The 27474-nt window shown below is 35.4% G+C and overlaps 2 protein-coding genes, 1 long non-coding RNA gene and 1 pseudogene across 3 annotated transcripts; 3 read left to right on the top strand and 1 right to left on the bottom strand.

The window, feature by feature from the left end:
- Positions 1-752: 752 nt before the first annotated feature.
- On the bottom strand, positions 753-2792 carry LOC140986839 (uncharacterized; annotated as a pseudogene).
- A 9700-nt stretch (positions 2793-12492) lies between these two features.
- On the top strand, positions 12493-15092 carry LOC140986777 (uncharacterized). Its single transcript, XR_012176976.1, has 4 exons — positions 12493-12613; positions 12737-12790; positions 14217-14330; positions 14860-15092. It is a non-coding gene; the product is annotated as an uncharacterized lncRNA (long non-coding RNA).
- A 2798-nt stretch (positions 15093-17890) lies between these two features.
- Positions 17891-19224, top strand: LOC140985792 (uncharacterized). The gene has a single exon (XM_073453724.1). The coding sequence runs from the start codon at positions 17971-17973 to the stop codon at positions 19213-19215; it is 1245 nt and encodes a 414-aa protein (XP_073309825.1). The 5' UTR covers positions 17891-17970; the 3' UTR covers positions 19216-19224.
- Positions 19225-21315: 2091 nt separating this feature from the next.
- Positions 21316-23007, top strand: LOC140985844 (uncharacterized). Its single transcript, XM_073453797.1, has 3 exons — positions 21316-22258; positions 22613-22774; positions 22874-23007. Exons 1-3 carry the CDS (start codon positions 21316-21318, stop codon positions 23005-23007), a joined length of 1239 nt encoding a protein of 412 aa, XP_073309898.1.
- The last annotated feature ends 4467 nt before the right edge of the window (positions 23008-27474 follow it).

Raw genomic sequence — 27474 nt, 5'->3', positions numbered from 1 at the left:
GCTTACCCTAATTAACCTCATTATTTTCATCAACACCTTGATGAAGAATGCAATAACTAATTTATGATTGCACCCATTGGATCATGGTAAAAGCGTCTAGTAGCATCGTCCTATGATCTCCTAGGTATCATTGATAGTGCCTGCAAAAAATCTTAAGTTATGGTTAGCGTACAGTACGGTCCCTTCAACTCATATATCCCGATCGAATCTGCAACCATTGGTATATCGATAGTTGCATATGAATTCGATAACGATGTGATTTATCTGTGAGTACTAATATTGGCATGATATGTGCAATTAGGAAAACACATTTCCCTAAAGCACATTTCTTGCTCTGGCCAAAGACTTCTTGTACTATTGACTTATCAGATCACATAAGATATCTTCACCCGTGGGCAAACAGTGAATCCGAGGGAGGTTTGTTCAGTGCATCATCATATGGTCACTCATCTGTATGAATGGACATATTCTTGCCCTTGTCAATGGAACATGACGTTAACATCACAGATGTCAGTCTCAAGTGCAAGCAACCTTTATCTTTATTTTAGGCTGCTGATTCGACTAGGAACCTGTTTATAATATATATGGTATACTTCCTAATGAGTTTCATGGTCTTACGTTAAGAGGCAGACCTCATGATACATACTATATTCAAGAACTTTATTTATGCTGCTTGCATGGGTATACAGATAAAGAAAATGTCGTAAATGGATAAAATCGTAAAATAATATTAAAATAAAGATTGCTTTTACATCAGAGTAAATAAAGCTCAAGCCACAAGTTGGCTAGCTGAACATCTCCTCTAGCAATTCCATCATGGCAATGAGCCTATTTTGTTACATGAAGACAGGGTCAGCATGTTACTGGCTCATTTTCAAGATTTCACCCCCTTACAAGATAACAAAGGCTTCCCACACAAACACAAAGTCATGAGCATATGCAACTGCTGGAAAAATATTAAATGGTCTTCCTTGAGGAATTACTCCGCGCAATCCATTAGATCGAAAATTTGCATGTCTCAATGCTTCAATTCCCATCAAGCTATTTGGTATTTTTCCAGTGAGCTTGTTGATGGACAAGTCTAGCCATTGCAATTTCAGCAATAGGCCTAGGCTTGTTGGGATTGTGCCTGTTATTTGATTTCTTGAGATGTCAAACCTTATGATCTTATCGAGGTTTGAAATTGCACAAGGAATATGACCTGCAAGCTTGTTATTTGCTACATTTAGCACTTTTATGTCCGACCCCCCACTGATTTCAGGAATGCTTCCGAAAATTTGGTTGCCTGATACATCTACATATTCCATGAATTCACCCGTTTTGTTGTTCAGAATCCCTGACAGAGAACCAAATAACTGGTTCGAATGGAGATCAAGAACAGAAATCTGGCGTGGCAATGTGATTGAAGAAAGATCGGCTTTAAGTAAGTTGTTTGAAATCTTTAGTGCCTGCAAACTAGTCATCTTCGTCAAGAAATTTGTAATCCCGCTAGTAAAATAGTTGTTAGATAGGTCTAAGGTGGTCAAAGACTCGGTCTTTGTGAAGTTTGGTAATGCCCTTTGAAGCTTACTGCCTGCTAAATGGATTTCAGAAAGTTCTCTACTTCTGATCCAATCAGGAATTGTTCCGAAATCGAGACCACTGTAAGAAAGGTCGATTGACAATAAAGAAGGTAGACCTTCTGAAAGTGCAGCATTCGGCAAAGGATCGATGAACAAATTCCTTGACAGATTAAGATTCCACAAGTTTCCTAAAAGTGATATAGATTCTGGGATTTGACCTGTGAGTTTGTTAGAGCTCAACCTCAATACAGAAACAGACTTCAACTTCCCAATTTGTGCCGGAATTCTTCCACTCAGCAGATTCTGATCAATTGAAAGCTCCGAGAGTTTGTTTAGGTTGCACAAAGTAATGCGTATCTGCCCCGAGAATCGGTTACCGGTAAGCACAAGATATGTCAAATTTTGAAGCTTCCCAAGAAAATGGGGAATGGAACCAGACAACGAGTTGAAGCTGAAATAAAGAGATTCCAGGCCTTGAAGCAAACTGAGAGATAATGGGATTGAGCCTCTCAATAAATTCTTGGCTAAATTCAACTGTAGAAGGCGCTTCAAATTTCCAAATGTGGCAGGAATTTGGCCTGTCAAAAGGTTCCCACTCAACGAAAGTGTCTGGAGTAGAGGCAAGCGTCCTACTGTTGCAGGGATGTTCCCTTTCAATGAATTATCATCGAGAATAAGGTGAGTGAGGTGAGAAAACCCCTCGGGAATCATCCCTGTGACCCGCCTCATCCCACTTATCACCATCATTTCCAAGAAACGCAAATTGCTTAGAGAAGGAGACAGCCTTCATGAAAATTTCATCAGACGATGGCCTTTGCAGCATCAACCTGATGACTCGACCGGTTATCGGATCACATTCGACACCTTCCCAGCCACCACCACAGCAATCCTCACCCGCCCACGTCGACATAATGCCCGTGGTGTCCTTCAAAATCCCAGCTTTGAAACCAAGAAGAGCAGCTGTGTCAGCAGGTGAACAAGCATGGGGGATTTCTGATTGGGAGCAGGTTGGATCAAAGAATGCTACGATCACCAAAAGCTTGATAACCCACATCAGAGAAGGCATTTTGGCTAAGTGGGTTTCTACCAGAATGGAAATATTCTCGCAAACTAGTCAGCTATTTTTCAAAAGAAAAAAAAAAAAAAAAGGGTAAGAAGCAGGTGAGAATGTTTTGAATTTTCAAATACGGTGCTAAAATTTAAAGAAAGAAGTAGTATTGAACCGAGATTCAAAACAAAGTGTAAAAGCTGTGACTAGGGATGTCTATTCGAATATCACTATTCAAAAATTATCCAACCCGAACCCGAGCCAACCCGAACCCGGACTCGAATCAACACGATTTTGAAAATTTTTTAATTTTTTTTAAAGAAAATTAAATAAAATTTAAAAAAATAATATTTTAATTTAAATATATAATAACAAAATCTTCCTCAAATATATGATTTAAATTTGAAAGTATAATTGTAGAAAATTAAAGTATATTTATTAAATCAAATAAACAATTATTTAAAAAATAAAAAATGTTCAAGATAAATATTAAATTATGAAAATTTATCATATCAATATACGATAAATAATTTTTTAGACATACAGTATATAAAAATGTAATCAATATTTATTAATTATATTTTTTTAAAAAAATAAAATTTTCGGATCAACCCGAACCTAAACTAACCTAATCCGATCATTTTTTTCAGGTCAGCTATCGGATCCAATCCTATTTGATCGAAAACTTCAAACCCAAACCTGATTTTTTTAGAGTTGAATCTTCTTAGATTGGTGGATCGTATCTGATTTTGATACCCTATCTGTGACGAAATGAATAATGTACTCCCCCTTATATACATTCAGTTTGTTCAATAAAAAATCATTTGTACTGAAATTGAATTGGATCACATGTCAATTTTCTGACCGTTTGTTTGATGCATTGTTATTATCCATACACGAGTAAAATGAATGCCAAACTGAACGTTGGAGCGCACTGGTTCAAATTCTTTAGCCACTCACAGTCCACCATGTTAACTAAATTCCCTTTTCTTTTTTACTTTTCATTGACTTGTCAACCAAAAAAAAAAAAATTTATCATTTTATTTACAAAATGTGTAACTATACATTACTAGATTTTGATGGAGGCGAAATGTAATATTTATGTCGGCACTCGAAAATAAATCAAGATGACATTGTTTGCTTGTTGAAGATTATTACTAAATTTGTATACCCTCTAAATAATCTGAGTTTTATTTTGAGAGCGATATTATTTACACTCTGATTTTTGTCAAGCACACTCCCATTTATCAATAAATTTTATGTCGGCGTACCATTTTCTCGCACCGAAGAAACAACGAAGTTTTAATATTTTGTTTCGACATTCGAAAATGTCCTTGGGCGTCGTATGAATTAAATCATCCATCAGTTGTTTAGTTAGTCGGTGCAGCAGAGCGGGACAAGGCTGTTAAAGACAAGGCTTGGCTGAAATTTTTCACCAAAGTTGATGAGATGGCCGAGAATTTGAATAGATAAGAGGAGGAAATATTGGTGAATTTTAGGTACAAAAACTCGGGTTATGTTTTATATCCCCTTATGGTATATTTATAGAGTGTAATTCTTGATTCCATCAGGATTCTCTCTCCTATCAAGATTCCTAACCCTTGTCTCTCCAGAACTCTTTAATTTTCATTAAATAAAATTTTCATATTATTGTTATATCATGTATTTATCAACGTTTGATAATGCAATATATATTAATATTATATATACACATATTTTGTATATTCATATAAAGTGTATATATATGTATTAACATTAATATGTCTACACATGTACATTTAATACATGCATAGACACATTAATCATTATTTAATTTATATAATTAACTCATTAGTTAATTAATTATAGACAACTCTAGAATATTTTATGAGAATTTGTACATATTAGTAGTCACAACTATTAGTACTATCAATTTGATTAGTAAATTATAAATTCACTAAATAAATGATTATGAACTCATTATATTCTCGGTCGACGATCTGATAGTTTCAATGCGTCAGGGATACAAGTCTTGTTCATATAATGAAAATCGAAAATTTCAAAGATCAAAATTTTCACTCACCATATTAGGCAGCTGCCAGTTTAGTGAATTCTTTCATCAAAATAGGCGGTTCCACTCTCCTTTCTCAATTAGCAATTAAGTTAACTTTCATTTCTTCTATCTTATGGAATCGACTTATAAACTCCTTTATAAACATCATGTTTGATCTCCATCAAATTATAGTCGTCAAATTCAATTTCTTGAGCTTGACTTTCTCAACTGGAATACATAATTCGATACTTGTGTGACTCTCAATGGTTCAGGGATCTAACTAGCTGTGGGTTCACATCTCCATGTGATTCAGAATAACATTTATTCTTATTCAGGTTTACCCCAATTAGTCTCATCCTTTTCATTAACTCCTTGATAAAAAATGTCAGAGTTCATTTCTGATTGCACCCATCGGATCATGTTAAGAACGTCTAGTAACATCGCCTCATGATCCCCTAAGTATCGTTGATAGTGTGGCGTCTACCGTTTTAAAAGTGCGGAAATATATATATTTTTTTAAAAGCTCGTATTTTCGAAATAACATTTAAACGTTTCGCATGCATGCGCTCTACAGAAAAATATAACATTTAAAAATGATCTTAAATATTTGACAGTAAAAATAGCTCAGTTTAAAATAAACAAACTCATCCAAAATCATACGTAACATAAATATATAAAAATCTTAAAATCATCAACGTATGAAAATGTTCATATGCATATGCTCTCAAAACTCGTAAATCATAATGCGGAAAACATGCGGTCCTCGGATCCTGCCACCGCACCAGGTCTACCTACTCAGAGTTCGGCACCTCCAGTCCCCTCATCATCAAACTCACTTGCATCACATACGTCTAATGAGTCTAAAGACTCAACATACCTGTACCATGAATAACAAATACATATACATGGCACACAGCAGTGAAAAATATCATACTCAACATATCTTTTGTGAACTTTAATAGCATAACATAAACGTGTCGTGTTAAATCGTAACGTGTCAAAGCATGTCATCTCATCATGTCATCATATACGTATACATTTTCTTTTTAATTGAATTCAGTTTATTAGTTGTGACTTCCGTATCAGCTTTATCATATCAGCTCTATCGATGGATCCATCTACGTATAACTACAGTACCGGACGACAGGGAACATCAGCGACAGCATTACCCGTCCACTGAGCCCAGGCCTCAGCTCATCATATCTCATGTCATCGTATACATATACATCATCAATCACAACCAATTCTCATCCTTCAAAAACATCATCATATTCCCTACTTAATAAAAGCATGCATATACGTAACTTTTCCTTTAAACCAAGCATGCGTCGTATTTATCATAATTGCGTAAAAATTATAAACATGATGCATAAACGTTTAAAATATCATAAATTTGTGCTCAGGGCGCTGCCAGGACCAAAATCTCACCCCGGGTGCAAAATGATCATTTTGCCCCTAGAAACCCAAAAATTACCATTTTACCCCTGGACCTGTAAAATTGACCCGAAACTTACCAAACTCCTTAAAATGTCCCAAAACATTTTTAAAAATGTTCCTAGATGTAAACTCGATCCAAATTCATACTTATTCGATTCGTTTTAAAACTTGGACCGGGGTCCCGGTTTTAACCCGAATCGACTCGAAACTTAACCAAAACTTTTCTAACTTTTTATCACACCTTAAAAACACCATAATGCTCCTAAAGCCATGCCATCAGGCCCCTAAAATCACGGCTGAAATTCCAGAAATTAGCATAACTCTCGGCCCTCTCCTAAATCACCCTCTTCGTGCACTTCTTTCCCAAAAACTCACGCCGGCCACTAGCCAAACCTGACGCACCAGCCCTGAACCAGCCTACCATGGACCTAGACCAGACCCTAAGGGACCTACTAGAACCAAGCCAGCAGCCCCATGCACAAGAAGAACCGCGCCACACGCTAACACTCCAAGAATGCAAGCTCACGGTCTCTCCTCATTGCCACGCTCGATCTGTCCCAAGGGCGGCACCAGCAGCGCTCAGGCCTTCCTCAGCCACGACTCAGACCCCACATGGTCTGGTCTAGGCCATGGTTCAGCCCCTGTATGCTAAAACCAAAGAATCCGAGCCACCCTCTAAGAACCGTTCACTCGGGCCTCCCCTTGCCGCGTCCAACAACAAACCCGAGCCTCAAGCCAGCATCTTGACACAACTAGCAGCTCCTAGACATTCAAGAACGCAGCCCCTTGCACTCAAAATTTCAGAAAACGTGAACAATAATCGTATGATGCATGAAAACACATGGAAACCGAAAATCTTTCATGTAAAGGCTTAGATCGAAAATTTTCACACATGAACCCAATCAACAGCATATAAACGTGTATGATGCGAGAAAAGATGGTACAAAGCATGCCTGTTGATCTTTTATGATAGAAGGTTGAAGAAAAGAGCAACGGAGAAGCGCCAGATGGATTTATTTGCAAGAACAAGTGAAACCGAGGCAACCAGCTGCACTTCAAGAGAAGAAATGCTGTTGAACCCATGTACATAATGAAGGGGTGAGGGCTTGTCGGATGGTGGGAAGGTAATAATAGGTGTAGGGTCAAAAATGTAATAATTAAATAGTTAACAATTAGGTTAATTAGTTTTTATTTTAAATTAAAAAGGAATTAAAAGATTTTAAGCCCAATAAGCTTAAAAGTAGGCCCATTAAATCCAAACACATTACCAAAAAATATTTCGTGTTAGAACGTTTTTTTAAAATATTATCCGAACCCTCAAAAAGTCCACCGATTTGATAAAATTTGCGCACCGTTAAAAATTAAAATCATGTGGGTAAAAATATCCAATAAATCTCAATTCTTGAAAAATACCTTTAAAACATCTTAAATTAATTAATAAAAATTAGTCATGTAATAAAAATAATTTTCCTCATAATTCTCCGGTCTCCGATCCTCGTTTGAGCGCGAAATGAAACTTAAAAATCTTTAACGCATGAACCTTTGAAATTTCGTGAAATAATTTCTCTCATACATGAATTATGCATAAAATGCATAAAAATAATTAAACACATAATTTAAAATAAAATCTTAGATTGCATGCATTCAGGTTACGGGAATTAAATTTCTGGACATTACAGATAGTGCCTGCAAGAACCTTAAGTTATGTTTGCGTACAGTATGGGCCCTTTAACACCTATATCCCGATCGAATCTGCATCCATTGATATAACGAGAGTTACATATGAATTCGATAACCATTTGATTAATTTTTGAGTATTAATAGTGGCATGATATGTAGAACTAGGAAAACACCTTGTTGGAACATTTCATGTTCGTAATCTTGATTTTGATGTTAAAAAACTTGTTATTGTATTTCTAACATGTTTACTCAAGTGTGAAGTTGCAAACACAAGAAGCAAACCGAAACTGAATTCTGCACAAACTGAATTTCTGGCAAGTTTCAGTATTTTAATGATATCTCTCAACTGAATCATCCAAATGACAATCCGTTAACTTGACTGATTAGAAAATGCAATTTGGAACAAGTCGTATTTCACGTTAGTTGGGCAAAATCGGATGTTATCATGGTCTAACTGATCGTTGAATTACCGAACTGATCACACGAAAACAGCAATAAGTTGGGTATGAGCAGTTGCGGTATTTTGATCATATCTCTCAGCTCGATTATTGAAATGAAGCGATTAAGTATGCGTTGGAAAGATAAGACAAAGATCTACAAATCATATTCAGAAGTTCAAGTCTGAATCGAAGCTTAAAATGCTAATAAATGACGATAAATCTACTGATTTTGCACAAACTGAAATCAGTTAGGCTGATTTCAGCACACCGACTGAAACTGAACCAGACCAACTGAACCAGCTGCTGACCAACTGAACCAGACCAGCTGAACTGAACCAGATGCTGATCAACTGAACCAGTTGAACCGAACCGAACCAGCTGAACTGAACCGAACCAGCAGCTGACCAACTGAACTGAACTGAACCAACTGCTGATCAACTGAACCAGACCAGCTGAACTGAACCAGATGCTGATGAACTGAACCAGTTGAACTGAACCAGCTGAACTGAACCGAACCAGCTGAACTGAACCAGCTGCTGACCAACTAAACCAGACCAACTGAACTGAACCAGATGCTGATCAACTGAACCAGTTGAACCGAACCAGCTGAACTGAACCGAACCAGCTGAACTGAACCGAACCAGCAGCTGACCAACTGAACTGAATTGAACCAACTGCTGACCAGTTGAACTGAACGACCAGTTGAGTTGACCAGTCGGGAAAATGTCCAGCAAGACGAATTTGACCGTTGCAATCTCAGAAACAGTACAGAAATTTTCCAAACGGCCATATTCTTGTGTCTAACGTATATATCATTGTTGGAGCCTATAAATACAACATATTGAAGATCAAACAAGAGCTTTTGAAGAGGATTCAAAATATGGGCAGTTAGTNAGTCTTGCACAAAGACAATAAACTTGTATATGTAGTCTTTGCATATAAGACAATAAACAATATGCTGATTGTGAGGTGATGCCTACAATCTTGAGTGCTAGGAGTTCAGTTTAGGCAGTGGGTAAGTCCTAGCTGAATGGGTTTGTACAAGTAGTTGTATAAATCAAAGTCTTCTAGTAAATTCTTTCCAAGGGGAAGAAGGGGTAACGTAGGATCATTTGAAGTCTCCGAACATCCATAAACAAATTCGTGTCTATTTGTTTATTGCATTTACTTATCATTTTTATAAGTTTTAAAGATGCATTGTTGAAGCATTTTATGTGTTCTTCAAATATCAAAATATTTCACACCAAGTGTTTGATAAAATGCTTTAACTAAAATATTTTTTACTCATTCAACTTGCATATATTTTAAATGCTTTACAAAATATATAGTCGGTTTCAACGAAGGATTATTTTGAGTGTCTTCCGCTTGGTTTGAACACCAAACTCGATTTAATTCATCGGTGTTCAATATTTCAAGAACCGAGCTATTGTAGCTCAACTATTTTCTCCCAAACCGATCCTATCACACCTTTTCCTAAAACACATTTCTTGCTCTGGACAGAGACTTTTTGCACTATTAATTCATCAAATCACAAGGATATCTTCACCCGTAGACAAACGGTGAATCCTCGACTACAATGCATTTGTTCCTACATATTTCGAAACTATACCCAATCTTGCCATCTGATGATCCTCAATAGAGTTGGTAAACAGATCAAAGTGTATGCTAATATGTATTGACCCTATATTGTCCCGGGTCAAAATACTAATGATGTACAATAACCGCAGACTATTCCAATCTATAAGTGAGAACCACTTAGACAGTCCGATGAAGGGTTGTTCAGTGAATCATCAAATAATCACCTATTTGTATGAATGAACATCTTTATACCCTTACCAATGAAACATAGCGTTTACATCACATATGTTAGTCTCAAGTTCAAGCGACCTTTATCCTTATTTTAGGTGGCTGATTCGACTAAAAATCTATTTAGAATAAACGGTATACTTCTTAATAAGTTTCATGATCTTACGTTGTTAGGCAGACCTCATGGATTGTTTTACATTAGAGTGAATAAAAGTTCAAGTCACAAATTAGCTTGTTGGACACCTACTTTAACATTGTATATATACATGAATTAGAATGCGATTAATGTTTATTTTAATTTTATTTCAAACGGATCTTCAGGCTTTTAATTTCCTATATTTATACTTTAGATTGCAATTTTAAGACAAAACAATAATATTTGAAAGGTGGGCATTCTTTAGATGAAATTAATAATGGTAATCGAAATGCCAAAGCCAAGAAGTTGTTCATGGTAAAGAACAATCAGCAAAGTAGCATTTGCTTGTCATCTTTTAAATATTCAACAAATTTGTTTTTTTTTTTTGAAAAAAAAAACTATTTTGTTTCTTTTTTCAAAATATTATTAAAGAATCCCACTTTAATGAAAAATTATATGAATAATACTGAAAAAAAAAAATTGAAAATGTTATTTCAACATGGAGTCAGAACTCAATTAATTAGGTAGAAATGGCCCTCCCATTTCATATAGTTGGCATTGTAACTTAGCTTAAATGTGAGTTTTCACTTGCATACTGTAAAAGTACATAACCATTATGAATTCTTGATTCAAAAGATACGGAATGTCTATTATATTGGTTACTATCAATCATTTTACAATCAACTAATTATTTAAAGCGGAACAATTATTTTTTATACGAATAAATAAATATGGATGTTTACTCAATTTTTCTATATCTTAAATTAATGTCTCTATACATATATCACTAAAAATATGAAAAATTTGATTCGACGAACGTCTCGGCTTCTCCGAGCATACTAAAATTTATTTATTCTATAGATATTTGGATGTGTTTTTGTAATTTTTGAAAAGAAAATTAAAGTTATAAAGTAAAACAATATAATTGAACATTTTGATTAATTAATCGAAAGCAATTGACAAATATTAGTAGCATATAAACTATGCAATTATCTGCAAACTATGTCATCTGGATAAACTGTAATAAACATGCTATGTGTCATAAGTTCAATCGAGAAAGTGTTCGACATTACAAAACTAGTTTATTTAAATTAACATTTGATGTATTTATAATATATTTTTTATTTTTTAATAGTTCTGTTTATGTTCCAAACATGTAGTTAGAAAATATTTTGTGAATTTTGATTGATTTGTATAAAATAATGAACGGTTTTGTAGACTACGTTTAGAATAGGTCTACCGACAATAACAAGATTCATGTATTCACAAAATAGTACAGCATGAACCGACCGTGCGACATATTGATTTATCATTCTTATAATATCGTTATTTTAATGATAAAAAGTTATTAAAAAAATAATAAATAAGCACATAATTGATTTGAAAAGAGTTAATCCAAACACAATTATTCTTTACATTAAATTTCAATAATTAATAAAAGATATGTCATATTTAATTTTAATTAATTTTAATTATTATCATTAATATATATACGTCCCAAGAGTCATTAATATTTAATATCCCATGAAACTCTGCAATGCTATCTGAATTTCAAAAGGCACGAATGAGGGAGACAATTACATGACCATCTGAGCGAGGAAGCTAGGAGAAGACTTGGAAACCACCAAGGTCATCCATTCTCAAACTTAATGTAGATGCAGCTGTGGATGATGATCGGAATCAATATATCGTTGGTAGAGTAGTTCGAGACACTCAAAGCCGGCTACTTTTGGCATTCGGGAAACAAATTAATCAACCAATTTCTGTAGCTCATTGTGAACTCTTGGCAATCGGATAAAGCATTAAACTCCTTTTATGAGAAATGTTTTCAAGATGTTCAAGTTGCATCATATTCTCTTTTGACGGTGCAGGCAGTCACCAACAAATAGGAGTATCTTGGCTATATTGGATTCTGCGCAACAGAAATAATAGAGAACATTAAAGCACTTATGGTTTCTGAGATTATTCATGAACGCAGATCGGCTAATAAAGTAGCACATCATATTGCTCGTTTTACTTTGTCCTCCCTTTCATCTTTTGTTTGGATGAATGATGAATTTCCTTCCTGGTTATTTAAGCTTATAATTGACGATTATTTCCGATAATATTATGAGCTTTTGATCCTAAAAAAAAGTCATTAATATTTTAATATTAATAAATTGCTTTTTAATCTAAATGGGCAAATTTTTTTAAAACTGGGCCTATTCTCATATACTGTGGCCCAACAATGTCAGGAACCTGAAGGCTAAAACCGTGGGAGCCAACTTAGACCCACAAAGCCTAACAAAAAAGGTTATTATGGGCCGGGTCTGACCCGAACCATTAAATATATATGAACTCCATGCATCCCCATTTTACTAAAAATCCCGATCAAATTTACGTAATTTGGGGATATGGAATTTGAGAGCCGGACCCAAGGACGCTTGCTCCTCCGCTTCAACTCCAATCGACTCCTCAAATATTGGCTTTCGGGTTCAATTATCTACCCTTTTTCTATTTCTTCCATGTTTCGTTTTTTTTTTGCCGCGTTAAAATCAGTGCTAGTGGTTCGATAAGTTTATTGATTTTGGCTTTTCTTTTTTTGGGTTTATTCAGTTGTTGAAAAAGCACGGTTGGAGAGAAGGGACCGGCCTTGGTATCTCCGAACAGGTTCGTACTTTCTTTTGTTGTAATCATTGACTGATGGGTTTTTGAATTTGATTTTTGTGTTTTCCATTTGATGCCAAGATTAGTAGATTACCGTTGTTACTACTGATTTATACATATGGTTGGAACTACAACATTGCTAAGAGTAATTTTATTTGTTAGTTCTTGTGATGAAGTATGGAGAGTAAAACCTTGATTTCTGGTGAAATATTAGGATTGATTCTAAGCAATGGTCATGTTTTCTGATTTCCCTTTTGAGTGTAATTTTTTCCCTTTTGAGTGTAATTTCGTTTTGTGTTGACTGTTGAAGTTTGGTTGTTTCGGGGAGTTCGATTGGAGTTTCTCATGATTTGAGTATGTGAAGGATCAAAACAAAGGATTGATTACAAGATTTGGGTTGTGACATGTTTAAGCTTTTATATAATGTCATGACAAACTTTAAAGTGGTTTAAATATCAGGCACTTTTTAATTCACCACCTTCCATTAAATTTTTCTTTCTTTTAGCCTCAAGTTGCCATCTTGATGTGCTGGATAGTTTTTTTGTTTACTATGTAGTTCTTATTCAACTCTTTTTTTCTTGTATTTTCTTTTGCTTTCTCAAGAGCTGCAATTATCCTATTTGCCCTATTCATCTGAGGCTGCTGTGTTCCGGATAAAAAATGATGCTGCAACTATTAGAAGATATGATTGGCATGGAGCAAATAACTTTAGTTTAGGGACATGTGCCTCATTTCTTTTTCAATGATTCCATTTTCAAGGTTTATGAATTTATAAAATTGTTTCCTCGATGATTTCCCTTTTTCTTCCGGATCATTTTCTCCTGTTATCCTTTTTTTGTTTCATTTTCTGTCTTACCACTTTGTCTAAAGTTGGCCACACAAGTAGATATTTAACACGTGGACTTTGCGTTATTAAACTATATTTCTTAGTAAAATAAAATTTTTTTTCCTTGCAAAACCTGTCATTTTGTCCCCCTATCAATGTTAGGACATGGCAAAAACATAATTGGAGTATAATAATGAGTTAATGACATACCTTTGTCTAAGTTGAGGTTGTTTTTGACCAAATTTTCATGTATCAAAAACCAACATTGTGCATGTGTGATCCTCTGGTTTGCATCAGTGTCATGTACTTTCTCCAAGTCCAAGCAGCATAGGATTGGTACAGTATTTTGGTTTCCTTGGTTACATATTTTGTCGCCAATTTTAAGCGGTGAAAAACTGGATTTGTCTATATTTGTGTTGCGCCGATGCGTTTCGGTTCATTAACTTTTGAATGGTAAAAATGGTTTTGCTTTTGATTATTCGTATTCTCAATTGAGAGCCTGACTTCTTTTCTCTTTCGCATCAAATTCTATTAATTGTTTCGAAACTTTCTATATTTATTCTATGCAGTTTTCTGATAATTTTTGTCACCATCTACCCACAGGGCAGATTGGAACCTATACAGGCTTATGTTAGGAAAAATAAGCGAGGATTGGGAGCAGATAAACCAAAGGAAGCGACCATTCCATCGAAATTTAATGAAGCAGAAGATCCGAAAGTAAGGATTATTTTCGCTGTAGAAAATGAATATGAAATTATCTGTTTGCGCAACCTCCTTTGATAATTAATGATCAAGAAAAGAGTTACGAGAACACTGATTGTCTATTCAATTGGAGTTGAAAGATATTTCATAATAAGTGAACAGAGAATCGGCTGCAACCATACAGAGCATATACATGTTTACATTCATGTGTAAGAATAGCATAGGTTTGTTAACTTATGAATCAAAACATTTTATGGAAAGAATTTATGTTTTTTTTTTAAATAAACAAAAAATAGAAAGAAAAAGAGAGTGCTAGTTTCATTGGGTGAATGATACAGCAATGCAGTTCTTATCTACATGCTAACAGAGGATGATTAAACATTGGCATCCCTTCGAAACTTGAATCGTGGTGCAGTATAAATTCTTTTTAAGGTTTCTGGTAGACTTTCTTTTTGTTGAACGTGGTTTAGACTTTTAGTAGACTTGTTTTGACACATAATCTGACATTTGAAATTGATAAAGGTTCTTGATATTATTTTCTCAGTTGTCTAAAATGAAAGCAAAGGCCATGTCTAAGAAGCTGAAGAAATTACAAGAGTTTGAAAAGCAGTTACAGGAGAAGGAATTGGAGAGGGTATTTTTCAGGGAGTTCTGGCCGGACAATGTTTGATGAAAGAGAACATGTATATTTTGATGTTATTGTTGTATCTATGAATTATAATGAAAAGTAATTAATCGGATTTTGGCTTGCTGATTTTCATTAGTTATTTGCCCTTTATTTGTTTTGGTACCTTGTGGTTTGTGCTCATAGCAAAGCCTTGTCTGCTTGTTTATCGGATTATTACATCTGCTGCTCAACAAGATTTTCTAAAACAAAAGAATGATCAAATAGATAGACGATCTGTTTATCGTAGTTTTTTTTTAAAAAAATTATCAAAATTATATAAATAAATATATATTTAGAATTTTTTTTCTGTTTATCGTAGTTTTTTTAAAAAATTATCAAAATTATGCGTGATGTTTTTTTAAATTCATAAATTTAATGTGAAATTTGATGGTCGATATTTTTTTAAAAAATAATATGCAAGATGCAGGGCAAAATAGTGATTAATGCATTTAATTCAAGTTATCATAACAATTAATCTAATGACTCATGTTTTGTCACATTAGCATTGTCGACATTTATATTACTCTATATGTTCGAGATAGATCATTAGATATACGATTGTGGTACTACCCTAAAAGTAGCTTCTGTCGGGTGCAATAGTTGTAACTACTACGTAGAGAAATCAAACGTGGTGGTTGTGTTGTGTTGTTGTATTGTTTAAAATATTTAAGCTGTACTATTACCACTAGTTATAGTTTTTAGTAAAACGATAAGCGCTCGATCTTACAATTGATATAAAAAATAAGGTCATGAGTTCGATTCTCGTTGATTGTAGGGAGTGTAATTAAAGGGAACAAGATTGTTGGGTGAAATTACTGTTCCGGTTGATAAAGCAATCGAAAATGTGGTGATTGAGCTGATGTACAACTTAAAATATTTGAGTTATACTATTAATACCAGTTATAGCTTTTAGTAAAACGACAAGCATTCGGTCCTACAACTCCTCATTAACCGACCTGCCACAGAAGAATTAATTCTTAATTTTTTATTTAAAAATTGTTATCCAGCCCTTCATCTCTATCACGTCACGGCATAGTCAAGTAACATGTCTAACAGAAACATCCCCGAAGGTGAACGTACACAGCAATCATCATCGTAATATATAATAGTTATATTAAAAACATAAGATGTAACTGATATCATAACAAAAATACTCTATTCGCAGTTTCTAGACAATCAGCCCAACAAAAATATCAACAAACATCACTCTCATTCTGCTGCAACAAACAACAACAATGATATGTCGCATCCCTACTCCGGCAATAACAATATCGTCACTACATCAACAACATCAACGATACATCGCACTCCAACTCCGACGACAGTAATATTGTCAAAACGTCGCTCCCGTACTACTGCGACAACAGCAAATCGCTGCCCAATCACCGGCAGCCAACAACATCAACAATAATAAACAACAACAAACATAATATCAAATCACTCATTTTCAGTGATTTACCATCGTTCAACACAATAATATTTATCGATACTAAACAATAACAACATATGCTCGTACGTCAACACGTATCTGATAATCGAGTATATATATAAAATATGTCTAGTTCTTTAATCTTAAGACTTATGACATATCTATATAATCCAACAACAATCAGATCATTGTTACCATATCAACACAATCATAAAAACCTCAATATACAACATCAAATAGCCCAACAACAATTAATTCATCAAAAATATAAAATTCGATTGTACTTCTTCATCGTTCAACAATTAATATTCTGGTATATTTAGTTACCAATACTAACATCAAATATACCCTAATAAATTAACTTCAATTAATTGGCTATATAAAAACACCCGCTAAACTATGAAAACTTCATATCAACAGGTACCCTATACTTCGTAGATTTCATATATATAATCAGAATTAATAACAACTGAAAAAGAATTTTTCAATTTCAATTCAACGATTAAAATTCGTATGTATAATAAATTGAAAATAATTCAAAATAACACAACTATAACATTCTATTCTTCGTTAAAATCATTTGTTATCCAACAATCTTCAATTTCTGTATGATCTAACAATTTATCATATTTATTCCAAAAAATTGACGAACTTCAAATCTAACAGAAATATGAAATTTATACCTTAAATAGAAGATCTCATGTCAACGATCATAGAACTGAAGTCGGTTCGTCAATTGGATAAACCGATAAGTCGTAAGATCGAAAAGAAAAAAAATCAAAACACTGTTCTTTCTTTCGCTAATTTGTTTCAGACTTTCTGTCGATGAATGGATTTATGAATTCATTCACCGATTTACTTTTCAAATTTATCTGTTTGACCAGTCAAACGATTAAATTTACCAAAACTCAAAATACAAAACATTTATATTTTTGAGTTTTCTACGTCATCTCAAAATTTCAAATCATTTGAACTTCATATAACCAAGATATGACATATTTCGTTATTTTAACATCGTTAATTATTTAGTAATATCGCATTACTAAATCTAACAAATTGTGATATTCATTTCAGACATTACATATGAGACAAACAACAATTTTAAAATAAAAAAAATTAAGATTTAAGTCTCCTGAGGTGTGTCAGTTAATGAGATGTTACCTTTAGTGTATCATATCAACTGTAAATCTAATAATCAATATCTCAACATATATGGTGATATTAATGTTGATAATGTATGACAAAATATGAGTCATTACAAAGACCGTTATGGTGACTTGAATTAAATACTTTAATAATTATTTTACCCTGCTTTTTGCATATCATTTTTTTTTAAATATCGACGGTCAAATTTTACATTTTGATGATTTTTTTTTTAAAACGCGTAACATTGATAATTTTTTTAAAAAAAACTACGATAAAATGATTTAAAAATCCTAAACATGGGAAGGGCCTTCATAAACTCTCTCTCGTTTTCCCTGTTAGGGCTTCGATGTGAGGTACTTCCTGTCTTGGGATAGGTATTTTTCTTGGGTTATTGTCCAAGGAGCTTCATAGTTATGGATTCTGAAGAAATAGCTCGAAGAGTTCTCTCACTCAAGATATCTTCGTACGACTCTGGGGAAACAATTTCTATCCCATCGGATTTGGCTGCCTACGGTAAACATCGGTTGGATTTTTGCTTGGTGTGTAAGGTGTTTTCATCTAAAGCTGTGAATCGAGAGACTTTCCATGTTCATATGCCCCGTATGTTACAATCGAAGAAATCTATGCAGATTGAGGTAATTGGGGAAAACACTTTCCTACTAGATTTTGCGTCTGAAATTGATCGTAGACATGCGCTCTTAGATGGACCTTGGCATTTCTTTAAGGATATGGCAATTTTTAAAGCTCCAGAAGGTCTTCAAAAAACATCAGACTTGGTATTCGATGAAATTCCTATGTGGGTGCAGTGTCACAATGTGCCATTAGCGTTTATGCACTCCGCTATCATTAGAAACCTTGGATCGAGAATTGGAAGGGTCTTGGAGGTGGATGAAGGAGAAGAGGGTAAATGTTCCGGCAGGCATGCTCGTATTCGTGTCTCCTTAAATATAAACCATCCTTTGAAGCAATGTCTTTGGGTCAAATCACATATGGGGTCTGATGATATTTGTATCATTATTGTCTATGAAAAGCTACCCAACTTTTGCTTTAATTGTGGTAAGCTTGGCCACGTTCAAAGAGACTGTGATATTCAGGAGGAAAATGCTCCTACTCTTAAATTTGGTAATTGGCTTAAAGCATCATCTGTTTCTGGAGACAAGAAAGTAAACACCTCAAAAGCCAATACTAACTACAGTAGTGGCTCACCTACCGGGGATTCTCAAGAGGAAGGATCAGAGGATATTATTATTAGGTCCGGATCAGTTGTCAAACATGTTGGTACCGATTCATCCCGAGACAAAAGTGTGACGGATTATAACTTAGTGTCAGAAACTATTGTCTTGCAATCTGATAATCTTCTGCATGAATTGCATCCTGAGAATAGGGTGATGGAGTTATGTACTGATAAGAAAATTTCTATGTCTCCAGAAGTGGATACTCATACAAGTACAGAACCTCACAGGAAACAGTGGAAACGCTTGGCTAGAGACAAATCAAAATTTAGCACTGATAATACTGAGAGTTCTCCCCACAAGGACAAAGGAAAACGTGCCATGCATACACAAGCAGATTCAGAGGAGGGTTCAAAAAGAGCACGAAAATCGACGATTTCTGGAACAACAAAATTACAAATTCGCAGTCACCACCAAATCCAATGATTTGCTTGGTTTGGAATGCACGGGGGCTTGGGAACCAACGGGCATTCCGGGAATTGCAGCGGCTTATCGCTGAAAATAACCCGTCCCTCATATTTCTTTGTGAAACAAAATTAAGGGACATTAACTGTAAGCGTTGGAAAGTTGCTCTGGGTTTCTCTGGATTATTTGTAGTTAATTGTGAGGGCAGAAGTGGAGGATTGATTCTGTTATGGAAGGAGCCTTTGAATGTGTCACAGTGCTATCCTATTCTTTTGGGCATATTGACAGTATAGTGCAACATGGGGACAAGAGATGGAGATTTACGGGTTTTTACGGCCACCCAGAGGCGAATAATAGACATATCTCTTGGACGCTCCTGCGTCGTCTGAGTTTCATGCATGACTTGAGCAGGTTACCGTGGATTGTGGGAGGTGACTTTAATGAAATTTGCTTTGACTCAGAAAAGCATGGGGGCAACCCACGTCCCTTGGGGAAAACTAGGGCGTTCTGTGATGTGCTTGATGCTTCCAACCTCCAAGATCTTCATGTTGAGGGGGAATTCTTTACTTGGGTCAACCGTCGTGCTACACCCAATGTTATCTTTGAAAGGATTGACAGATATGTGGCTACTTTTGAGTGGAGAATTCTTTACCCTGCTGCGAGGGTGCATAATCTGGATTTTTATCACTCGGATCACCGACCGATACTTATTGAGCTAGAAGCACCGCAACACTTGCATGTTCGGACCTCTGTCTGTATGAGATTCAAGCCACATTGGGCGACAGAAGCAGACTGTTCCGATGTTATTAAGAGGGGATGGAATAAGCAGAATACTTCTTTGTCACTCCCAAATAGGCTGGCCAAGTGTTTGGAGCTCCTCAGGACTTGGACAGGAGACAGGCTTCAAAAGTTGTCATTACAGATCAGAAACAAACGCAGGCAGCTGAATGCTTTGCGGACCCATGACCAGTGGGCTCTAGCTGGGAATCGAATTGGGCAGTTGGAACGAGAGGTGGAGTTGCTAACAACTAAGGAAGAATTATACTGGAAGCAGTGCATTCGGGTGAATTGGCTTGCACATGGTGACAGAAACTCCAAATATTTCCACGCGTGTGCGTCAGCGCGTCGAGCTAAGAACCATATTAGAGAGCTTGTCTCTTCTCACGGGGATTGGTGCACTGACACTGGGAGTATGGCGGAGATCGTTCAGAATGATTTCTCCGACTTGTATTCCTCTAGTAACCCTTCGGAGGAAGACAAACTACAGATATTGAATCAAGTTTGCCCTATGATTGATGATCGGTTAAACTATGTTCTTTGTGCCCCTTTTACGGGAGACGAAGTTAGGAAGGCCCTGTTTGATATGCATCCTGATAAAGCGCCAGGGTCGGATGGTATGTCGGTGTTCTTTTTTCAGAAGTTTCGGGAAGTGATTGGGGAGGAGGTGACGATGGAGTGTTTAAATATTTTGAATGGAGGAGCCCCTCTTGAGGACTGGAATGCCACTACCGTTACATTGATACCTAAGGTAGCGACTCCAATGACTATGAAGGACTATCGGCCTATCAGTTTGTGCAAAGTCTGCTATAAAATTGTTGCTCGAGCTCTCACGAATAGATTGCGTCCCATTCTCAAACATACTGTGAATGAGTTTCAGAGTGCTTTTATCCCAGGCAAACTGATCTCTGTCAATATTATACCGAGTTTTGAAACGCTGCACTGGATTAGAAGCAAAAAACAGGGACAAAAAGGCTGTGCTGCTTTAAAACTTGATATGAGTAAGGCTTATGACAGAGTTGAGTGGTCTTTTCTTGAAGACATAATGATCAGACTGGGCTTCTCACGATGTTGGGTAGAGAAGGTTATGCGATGTGTCAGAACAGTTAAGTACTCTTTCTCTCTGAATGGCGACCTGGTTGGGAACGTCGTTCCGAGTAGAGGACTGAGACAGGAGACCCTCTTTATCCCTACTTATTCGTCTTATGCGCCCACGGATTGTCATCTGCGCTCGTCTCACTTGAACAACAATGTCTGATTTCTAGGGTTCAGCTAGCTTCTTCCTGCCCATCTATTACCCATCTGTTCTTTGCCGATAACAGCCTCTTGTTCTTCAGAGCTACAATGGCGAACTGTTTGGCGGTGCACAATTGTCTGGTAACATATGCGAAGGCTTCAGGGCAGCTTATTAATTTCGAAAAGTCCTCCCTCTCCTTCAGCCCGAATACAAATGAGCAGTTGGCTGAGAATATCAAGTCTGCGTTAGCTGTCCCAGTGGTTCACGCCCATTCAGTGTACTTGGGCCTCCCGGCCATCTCTTTGCGAAGTAAGAAACTGCAATTCAGATACCTGGTGGAGAGAGTAGCGAAGAGAATTCAAAGATGGGGAAACAAGACTTTTTCGGCAGGGGGAAAAGAAACATTGATCAAATCGGTGCTCCAGTCCATCCCTACTTATGCCTTGTCCTGCTTTCGTATTCCCAAATCGGTGTGTGAAGAAATAGAGCGTGAATGCTCTAATTTTTGGTGGGGAGTGGACGTAGGGAAAAAGAGATTGCACTGGAAATCGTGGCCAGCCTTGTGTAAGCCGAAATGCATGGGTGGCTTGGGGTTCAGACAACTGGAGACATTCAATCAAGCCCTACTAGCTGAACAGATTTGGCGCGTTATCTCGGAACCTGATTCTTTGGTGGCCAGAGTCTTGAAAGGCCGGTATTTTCGCCATCAGGATATTATGGAAGCCGAAATGGGCAGCAATCCTTCCTCCATCTGGAGAGCGTTGATGTGGAGCAGGCCTTTACTTGCTGAAGGTTTGTGTTGGAAGGTGGGAGATGGGGCTCGTATTAATACGTTTGAGGATATTTGGCTTCCGGGTCCTAGAACCTGCCTAGCACCAATTCCTGACTATGCCTCATTCTCTAAAGTGAAGTCTCTCATGGTGCATGGTATGTGGAACGTGCCTCTGATCCAAAAGATTTTCTCTCCACTTATTGCTCAGAAAATCACCTGTATTCCCATCACTCCGACAAATATAAAGGATGCGAGATTTTGGAAATGTGACCCGAAAGGTAAATATTCGGTACGGGATGGATATAAGGCTGCCCAAGGCCTCTATGATCAGCCCCTCTCGTGCTCGGCCCCACCCCAAAAGGACTAGTGGAAGTTCCTGTGGTCATTATCAATTCCTCCAAAAGTGAGAATATTCTGGTGGAGAGCGCTTAATAATATTATCCCAACTGAACAAAACCTTCTTGCACATCATGTTCCAGTTACTGGAAGGTGTCCTTTGTGTCAGTTTAACTGGGATACTTCCAGTCATGCCCTATTCTCTTGCCCGGATGTGAAATCTTGTTGGAAAAGAAGTTGGTTTTGGTCTTTTCTTAAGCAGTTTCGCCACTTAGATGTTTTTGATATATTTCTAGGGATGAAGGAGAAGCTGAGTAAACCTGATTTCGAACTGTTTGTCATGCGTACTTGGGCCACTTGGAATGAGAGGCTTTGCTATCTTCATGAATGTAATGGCAAGGCTCGAGAATTGGATGCTGATTGGTGTGAAAATCTGCTCAGGGAATTCGGTGCTGCACGTAATTCTGTTATGAGCGGCACAGAGTCAACTTTGATCAACTCTCCAAGCACTTAGTCTGCCCCGTTATTTCACCAATTCCGGTTGGATGTGGATGCAGCTTATAAAGAGGGATATCCTAGTTGTGCAGTTGGTGGTGTGATTCGTGATCATGAGGGACAACCGATTTTGGCTTTCGGAGAATTGATTGACAAAGCCCAATCTGTTACAATGGCCGAGCTTCTTGCCATCTAGGCTGGCTTGAAGGTCGCTAGGCAGCACAACATTCAGATTCATCAAATCATCTCGGACTCTCTTCTTGCAGTGCAAGCAGTCACAAGACCAAAAGAGGATCTTAGTTATGTGGGTTAAATTGCTACGGATATTAGCATACTTTTGGAGGCACTCGGGAGCCCTCATCTTATTCATGTTAGGAGATCGGCTAACCGGGTGGCTCACTCGGTTGCTGCTTTTGCTTTTTCATCCTCCTCTCATTTTGTTTGGGAGCATGGATCTTTTCCTTTGTGGTTGATTAAACTTGTAATTGCGGACCTATCATCTTCTTAATAAATTACAAGATTTCAGCTGTCAAAAAAAATCCTAAACATGGATTTATTCGTATAATACAGTTGTGTGTATATAAATAATAAAATTTTCATGGAGGGGCAGCAACAAAACAAACTCATGCTTCTTGTCTGTAAAAAAAAAATTTACTTCAGTTTGTTAAAGTTTTGAAAACTACTGTAACTCCATAAAGATTGTTTAAAACTACAATAAACTCAAAAAAAAATCCTAAGACATTATTTTTCCATGCAACTTTTTTCTTAGAATATTCTTTTCCATTCATTTGTGTGAATAGAAATAAAAATTTTCCAATATACATAAATAAATATATGATGCTATTTTCGTATTTCTTGATGAGTAGGTCTCTTGTGATACGGTTTCACGAATCTTTATCTGTGAGACGGATCAACTCTACCGATATTCACGATAAAAAGTAATACTCTTAGCATAAAAAGTAATACTTTTTCATGGATGTCCTAAATAAGAGATCTGTCAAACATTCTTTGACTCCTTAATCCCCAAATTCATCTAAAACACAAACGGTCAACAAATTTCATTTTCCATAAGAAAAAGTTTTCATCTTTACCCCACACTTCTCCAACACCACAGCCTCCGTAACCGATACTATTTACCTACCTTTGTAGATATCAATGTAAAACGCTAGATTTTTTTTAAAAAAAAGGTAATTATTTTTTAAACAATAAATTGATGAATATAGTTTATTTAATTACTTTGAAAATATGCACACTACAAGAAAAGCCTCATCACAAGCAATAAGCTTCACATCAGTGCATATAATATCTTCGAACATTCCACCGGAACTTCCACTCTGCCGTAAAGTCCATAGTTCCGATGGCTAAGGAAGTTAGTTGTCCCACATCGGTTAGATAAAATTCATGAGAGTTGCATGTATGGACTTGGACAATCTTCTCCTCTTGAGCCAGCTTTTGTGGTTGAGTTAAGTTCAAGTTCCAATCTTAACAAAGGGCTGCATCAGCGCCAAATATGACGAGATGAGAAGGGGAGCAAAGGACCATGCAAAGAATTCAAATTACTTGTTAATATTATTTTGAAAATTTAATATAAAATAGCTAGGAAAGACAATGACAAAGAGTCCGATTAGGATCGGATTCAGTAGCCTGGTTGCAAGTTTGAAGTAGATTTTATGATTTATATATACCTCAATTGCTAATTAATATTTTGCGGCATTTATATGATTATTGAATTTCATAGAATTATTATCTTAATATTTGGTTGAAATTGTTATAAACCTATTTTAGATGTTATTTTTATTTAATTTATGTTATAAATATATAAGTTCAAAATAAAAAATATTACAAATATAATTGTTTGTAGAACTCATTAACTCTTGAATATGAGTTCATGTTTAGATGGGTCGGGTGGGTCACGTTTCAGGCCCTTCAAATTTGTAACGAGTGCTATGGAATCCTAACCTAACCAAACTCTTTGTCATTCACTAGTCTTTACCCCAAAGTCTATATTATTGTATTATATAAAAAAGAAGAACACCTTAATTGGTCTAAAAAGGAAGACCTTAATTGGTCTCTTGATATACTCAATCTTAAATTTTAAAAAAAAACCCATAAAATACCAATATATATCATATTAAAATAAAATACTTTTAAAAAATATATATAAATATTATGTGTTTTTCTGTATATAATACTATATTTATTTTAAAAGTATTTTTCTTAAAATTATTTTATATACAAACACATAATATATTTGTAAAAAAGAACAGCACCTTTTATATATAAAGAAAGAGCACCTCAGTTGGTCTATTGATTTACTAAATATTAAATTAACANTTAAAGCAGATGACAAAAATAGAAATTCAAATCAAAGCTACAACATGATTTACAGCAAGTATATGTTGTCATTTTATTATATGAATAGGTAAGGATATTGTTCCCGGGTGTTTATATTTAAATTTATACTAAGTATTGTAATTAAAATAGTCGAACTTTATTAGACAATTCAATAAGGATCTCGATTGTTAACAAATTAAATAAAAGAATTTCAAACACACAAACAAATGTATTCAATGAGAGAATAATCTAGAGATACGACTTCACTTGGTCTTTATTATATTAAATTATTATTGATAATCATATTGTTTAGCCCAATTTTTTTGAAGCTTACTAACAATGGGAGCCCTTAAAATGTGAGAAGCCCAATTGTCAAGCTCATGAAGGAATTAGTTGATGATGACCATGATAGGAGGAGTTGATTCATGATCCACGATGAACAATCGTGGAAGATGACCAAACCGCTGGAAAGAGTTGAACAAAAACATGAATGAATAATCAGAAGGTCTTGACAAAAATTCATCAAAATGTTATAACAAAGCTTCTGTAAATTCTCTCAATCATATGTTTGGTTTTTTTCAATTTTCAGCAGTCTAGTTTCTTTAATTTTCAACATATATATTTCTCCAACCTTCTTCTAAAAATGTCATTCAAGTTCATAACAACATAATTAGATTTGATGTTGTTCATGGATTCTCTCTATAATTTCATCGTATTCATCAATTTATATTTTTAGATTTGAAGTCATATCAAGAGAATTATAATGAACGGTCGAATCGGGACACACAAAGCTTGATAAAAAGAAGTAAGATCATTTCACATTTGGCGCGATCACGTCCTTGGCACACCCGCAAGTTTTCGTGATAAACAAATTGGCATTCCCGGTGGGACAATGATGCCTCCAAAGCGTACTGAGAAACAGAATGAATTCTTCCATCGTAGGGAAAATGCCATCATTCACAAGAAAAAAAAACCGATGCTGATGGAAGATCAGTGGAACAACTGATACACAAGTTCGAAGAAGAGGCTATGAAGGAAGGAATTGTATTTTCTTTGACGAGGGAGTTTCAACAAACATTATGTTGTGTATGGAGAAGAATATCAATGTTGATCTCAAAGAAATTACCAAATATTTTACTATTGTCATGATGGACTTTATGGCGGAAATAAGTGAAGGGAGAACTCGAAGGAGAAGAATAAGTTACCAAAATTTGGTAAACCTAAAGAGACTCAAACTAAGCGGTGTGCGGACCAAGGCCAGGGGCAGGGAAGTTCTCAAGCAGGTGAAAACCACCGCTTGGAGGAATCACCAATTATGGGGTCTGTTAGGGAAGGAAAATGAAACGTCTACTCATTTAAAGATATATTACTAAACATCATATATATGTTTATTTATTAAAACTAAAGGAACTTGATAGAAGGATTGAAGAAATGAGTTCTTGAAGAAAGTTCGTTAAGGAATTCAACAAGAGCTATATCTGTCAATACCGGATTAGTTGGAGTCGAGTGAATTAATTCACTAAAGGTATATTACTAAACATCCTATGTATGTTTATTTATTAAAACCATACGAGTGTCTAAATACATCTTGAATGTCAAGATCTAAAAATTTTAAAACTTCCATTGCGTTTTGGGCACGAAAAAATTGAGATCCAACACATAACACGATTTGGTTCATCAAATTCTAGTAGATATCGTGGGCACCAGCAAAAAAGGTGCATATATCTTATCGTAGTCACTTTTCTAAAATTGGATTCGAATTTTCAAAAATCAAATTCTAAAATTTAAACTTCTGATTCATCTTTTCTTTTAAACAAAAAAGAGAAAAGTTTTTTTTTAAACCATATTTATCCGAATAGACTATAATTAGTGAAAAAAATAATTGTGTACTAATTATAATCCCTCGGAAAGTAACAGATCATCCATAATATTTTTTTTTTCCGTATGGTTTCAAAAACGGTCATCTTTTATGTTTTGTTTTGGCATTGAGCATTTATTTATTAACACCAATTGGCCCCGTGCTGTAATGTACTCAAACTTAATTTTGAAATAAAATATTTCTTTCAAAATTATTAGTTCCATGCATATTTCACTTAGAACTCAAATGCATAACATTTAAATTTTTTAAAAAAACTACGATAAAATGATTTAAAAAATCCTAAGTATGGATTTATTCGTATAATATAGCTGTATGTATTTAAATAATAAAATTTTCATGGAGGGGCAGCAACAAAACAAACTCATGCTTCTTGTATGTAAAAAAAATTTACTTCAGTTTGTTAAAGTTTTGAAAACTACTGTAACTTGATAAAGATTGTTTAAAACTACA

Source organism: Primulina huaijiensis, chromosome 10 (genome assembly GCF_012295235.1).
Source record: "Primulina huaijiensis isolate GDHJ02 chromosome 10, ASM1229523v2, whole genome shotgun sequence".
Classification (NCBI taxonomy): Eukaryota; Viridiplantae; Streptophyta; class Magnoliopsida; order Lamiales; family Gesneriaceae; genus Primulina; species Primulina huaijiensis.
This window is presented reverse-complemented; position numbering and strand designations above follow the sequence as displayed.

Coding starts and splice junctions, on each gene's coding strand:
- LOC140985792 (XM_073453724.1), top strand. CDS start 17,971: ATGGATTCTGAAGAAATAGCTCGAAGAGTTCTCTCACTCAAGATATCT.
- LOC140985844 (XM_073453797.1), top strand. CDS start 21,316: ATGGCGAACTGTTTGGCGGTGCACAATTGTCTGGTAACATATGCGAAG. Junction 22,259..22,612: donor TTGGAAATGTGACCCGAAAG/GTAAATATTCGG, acceptor ATATATTTCTAG/GGATGAAGGAGAAGCTGAGT. Junction 22,775..22,873: donor CAGGGAATTCGGTGCTGCAC/GTAATTCTGTTA, acceptor ATGTGGATGCAG/CTTATAAAGAGGGATATCCT.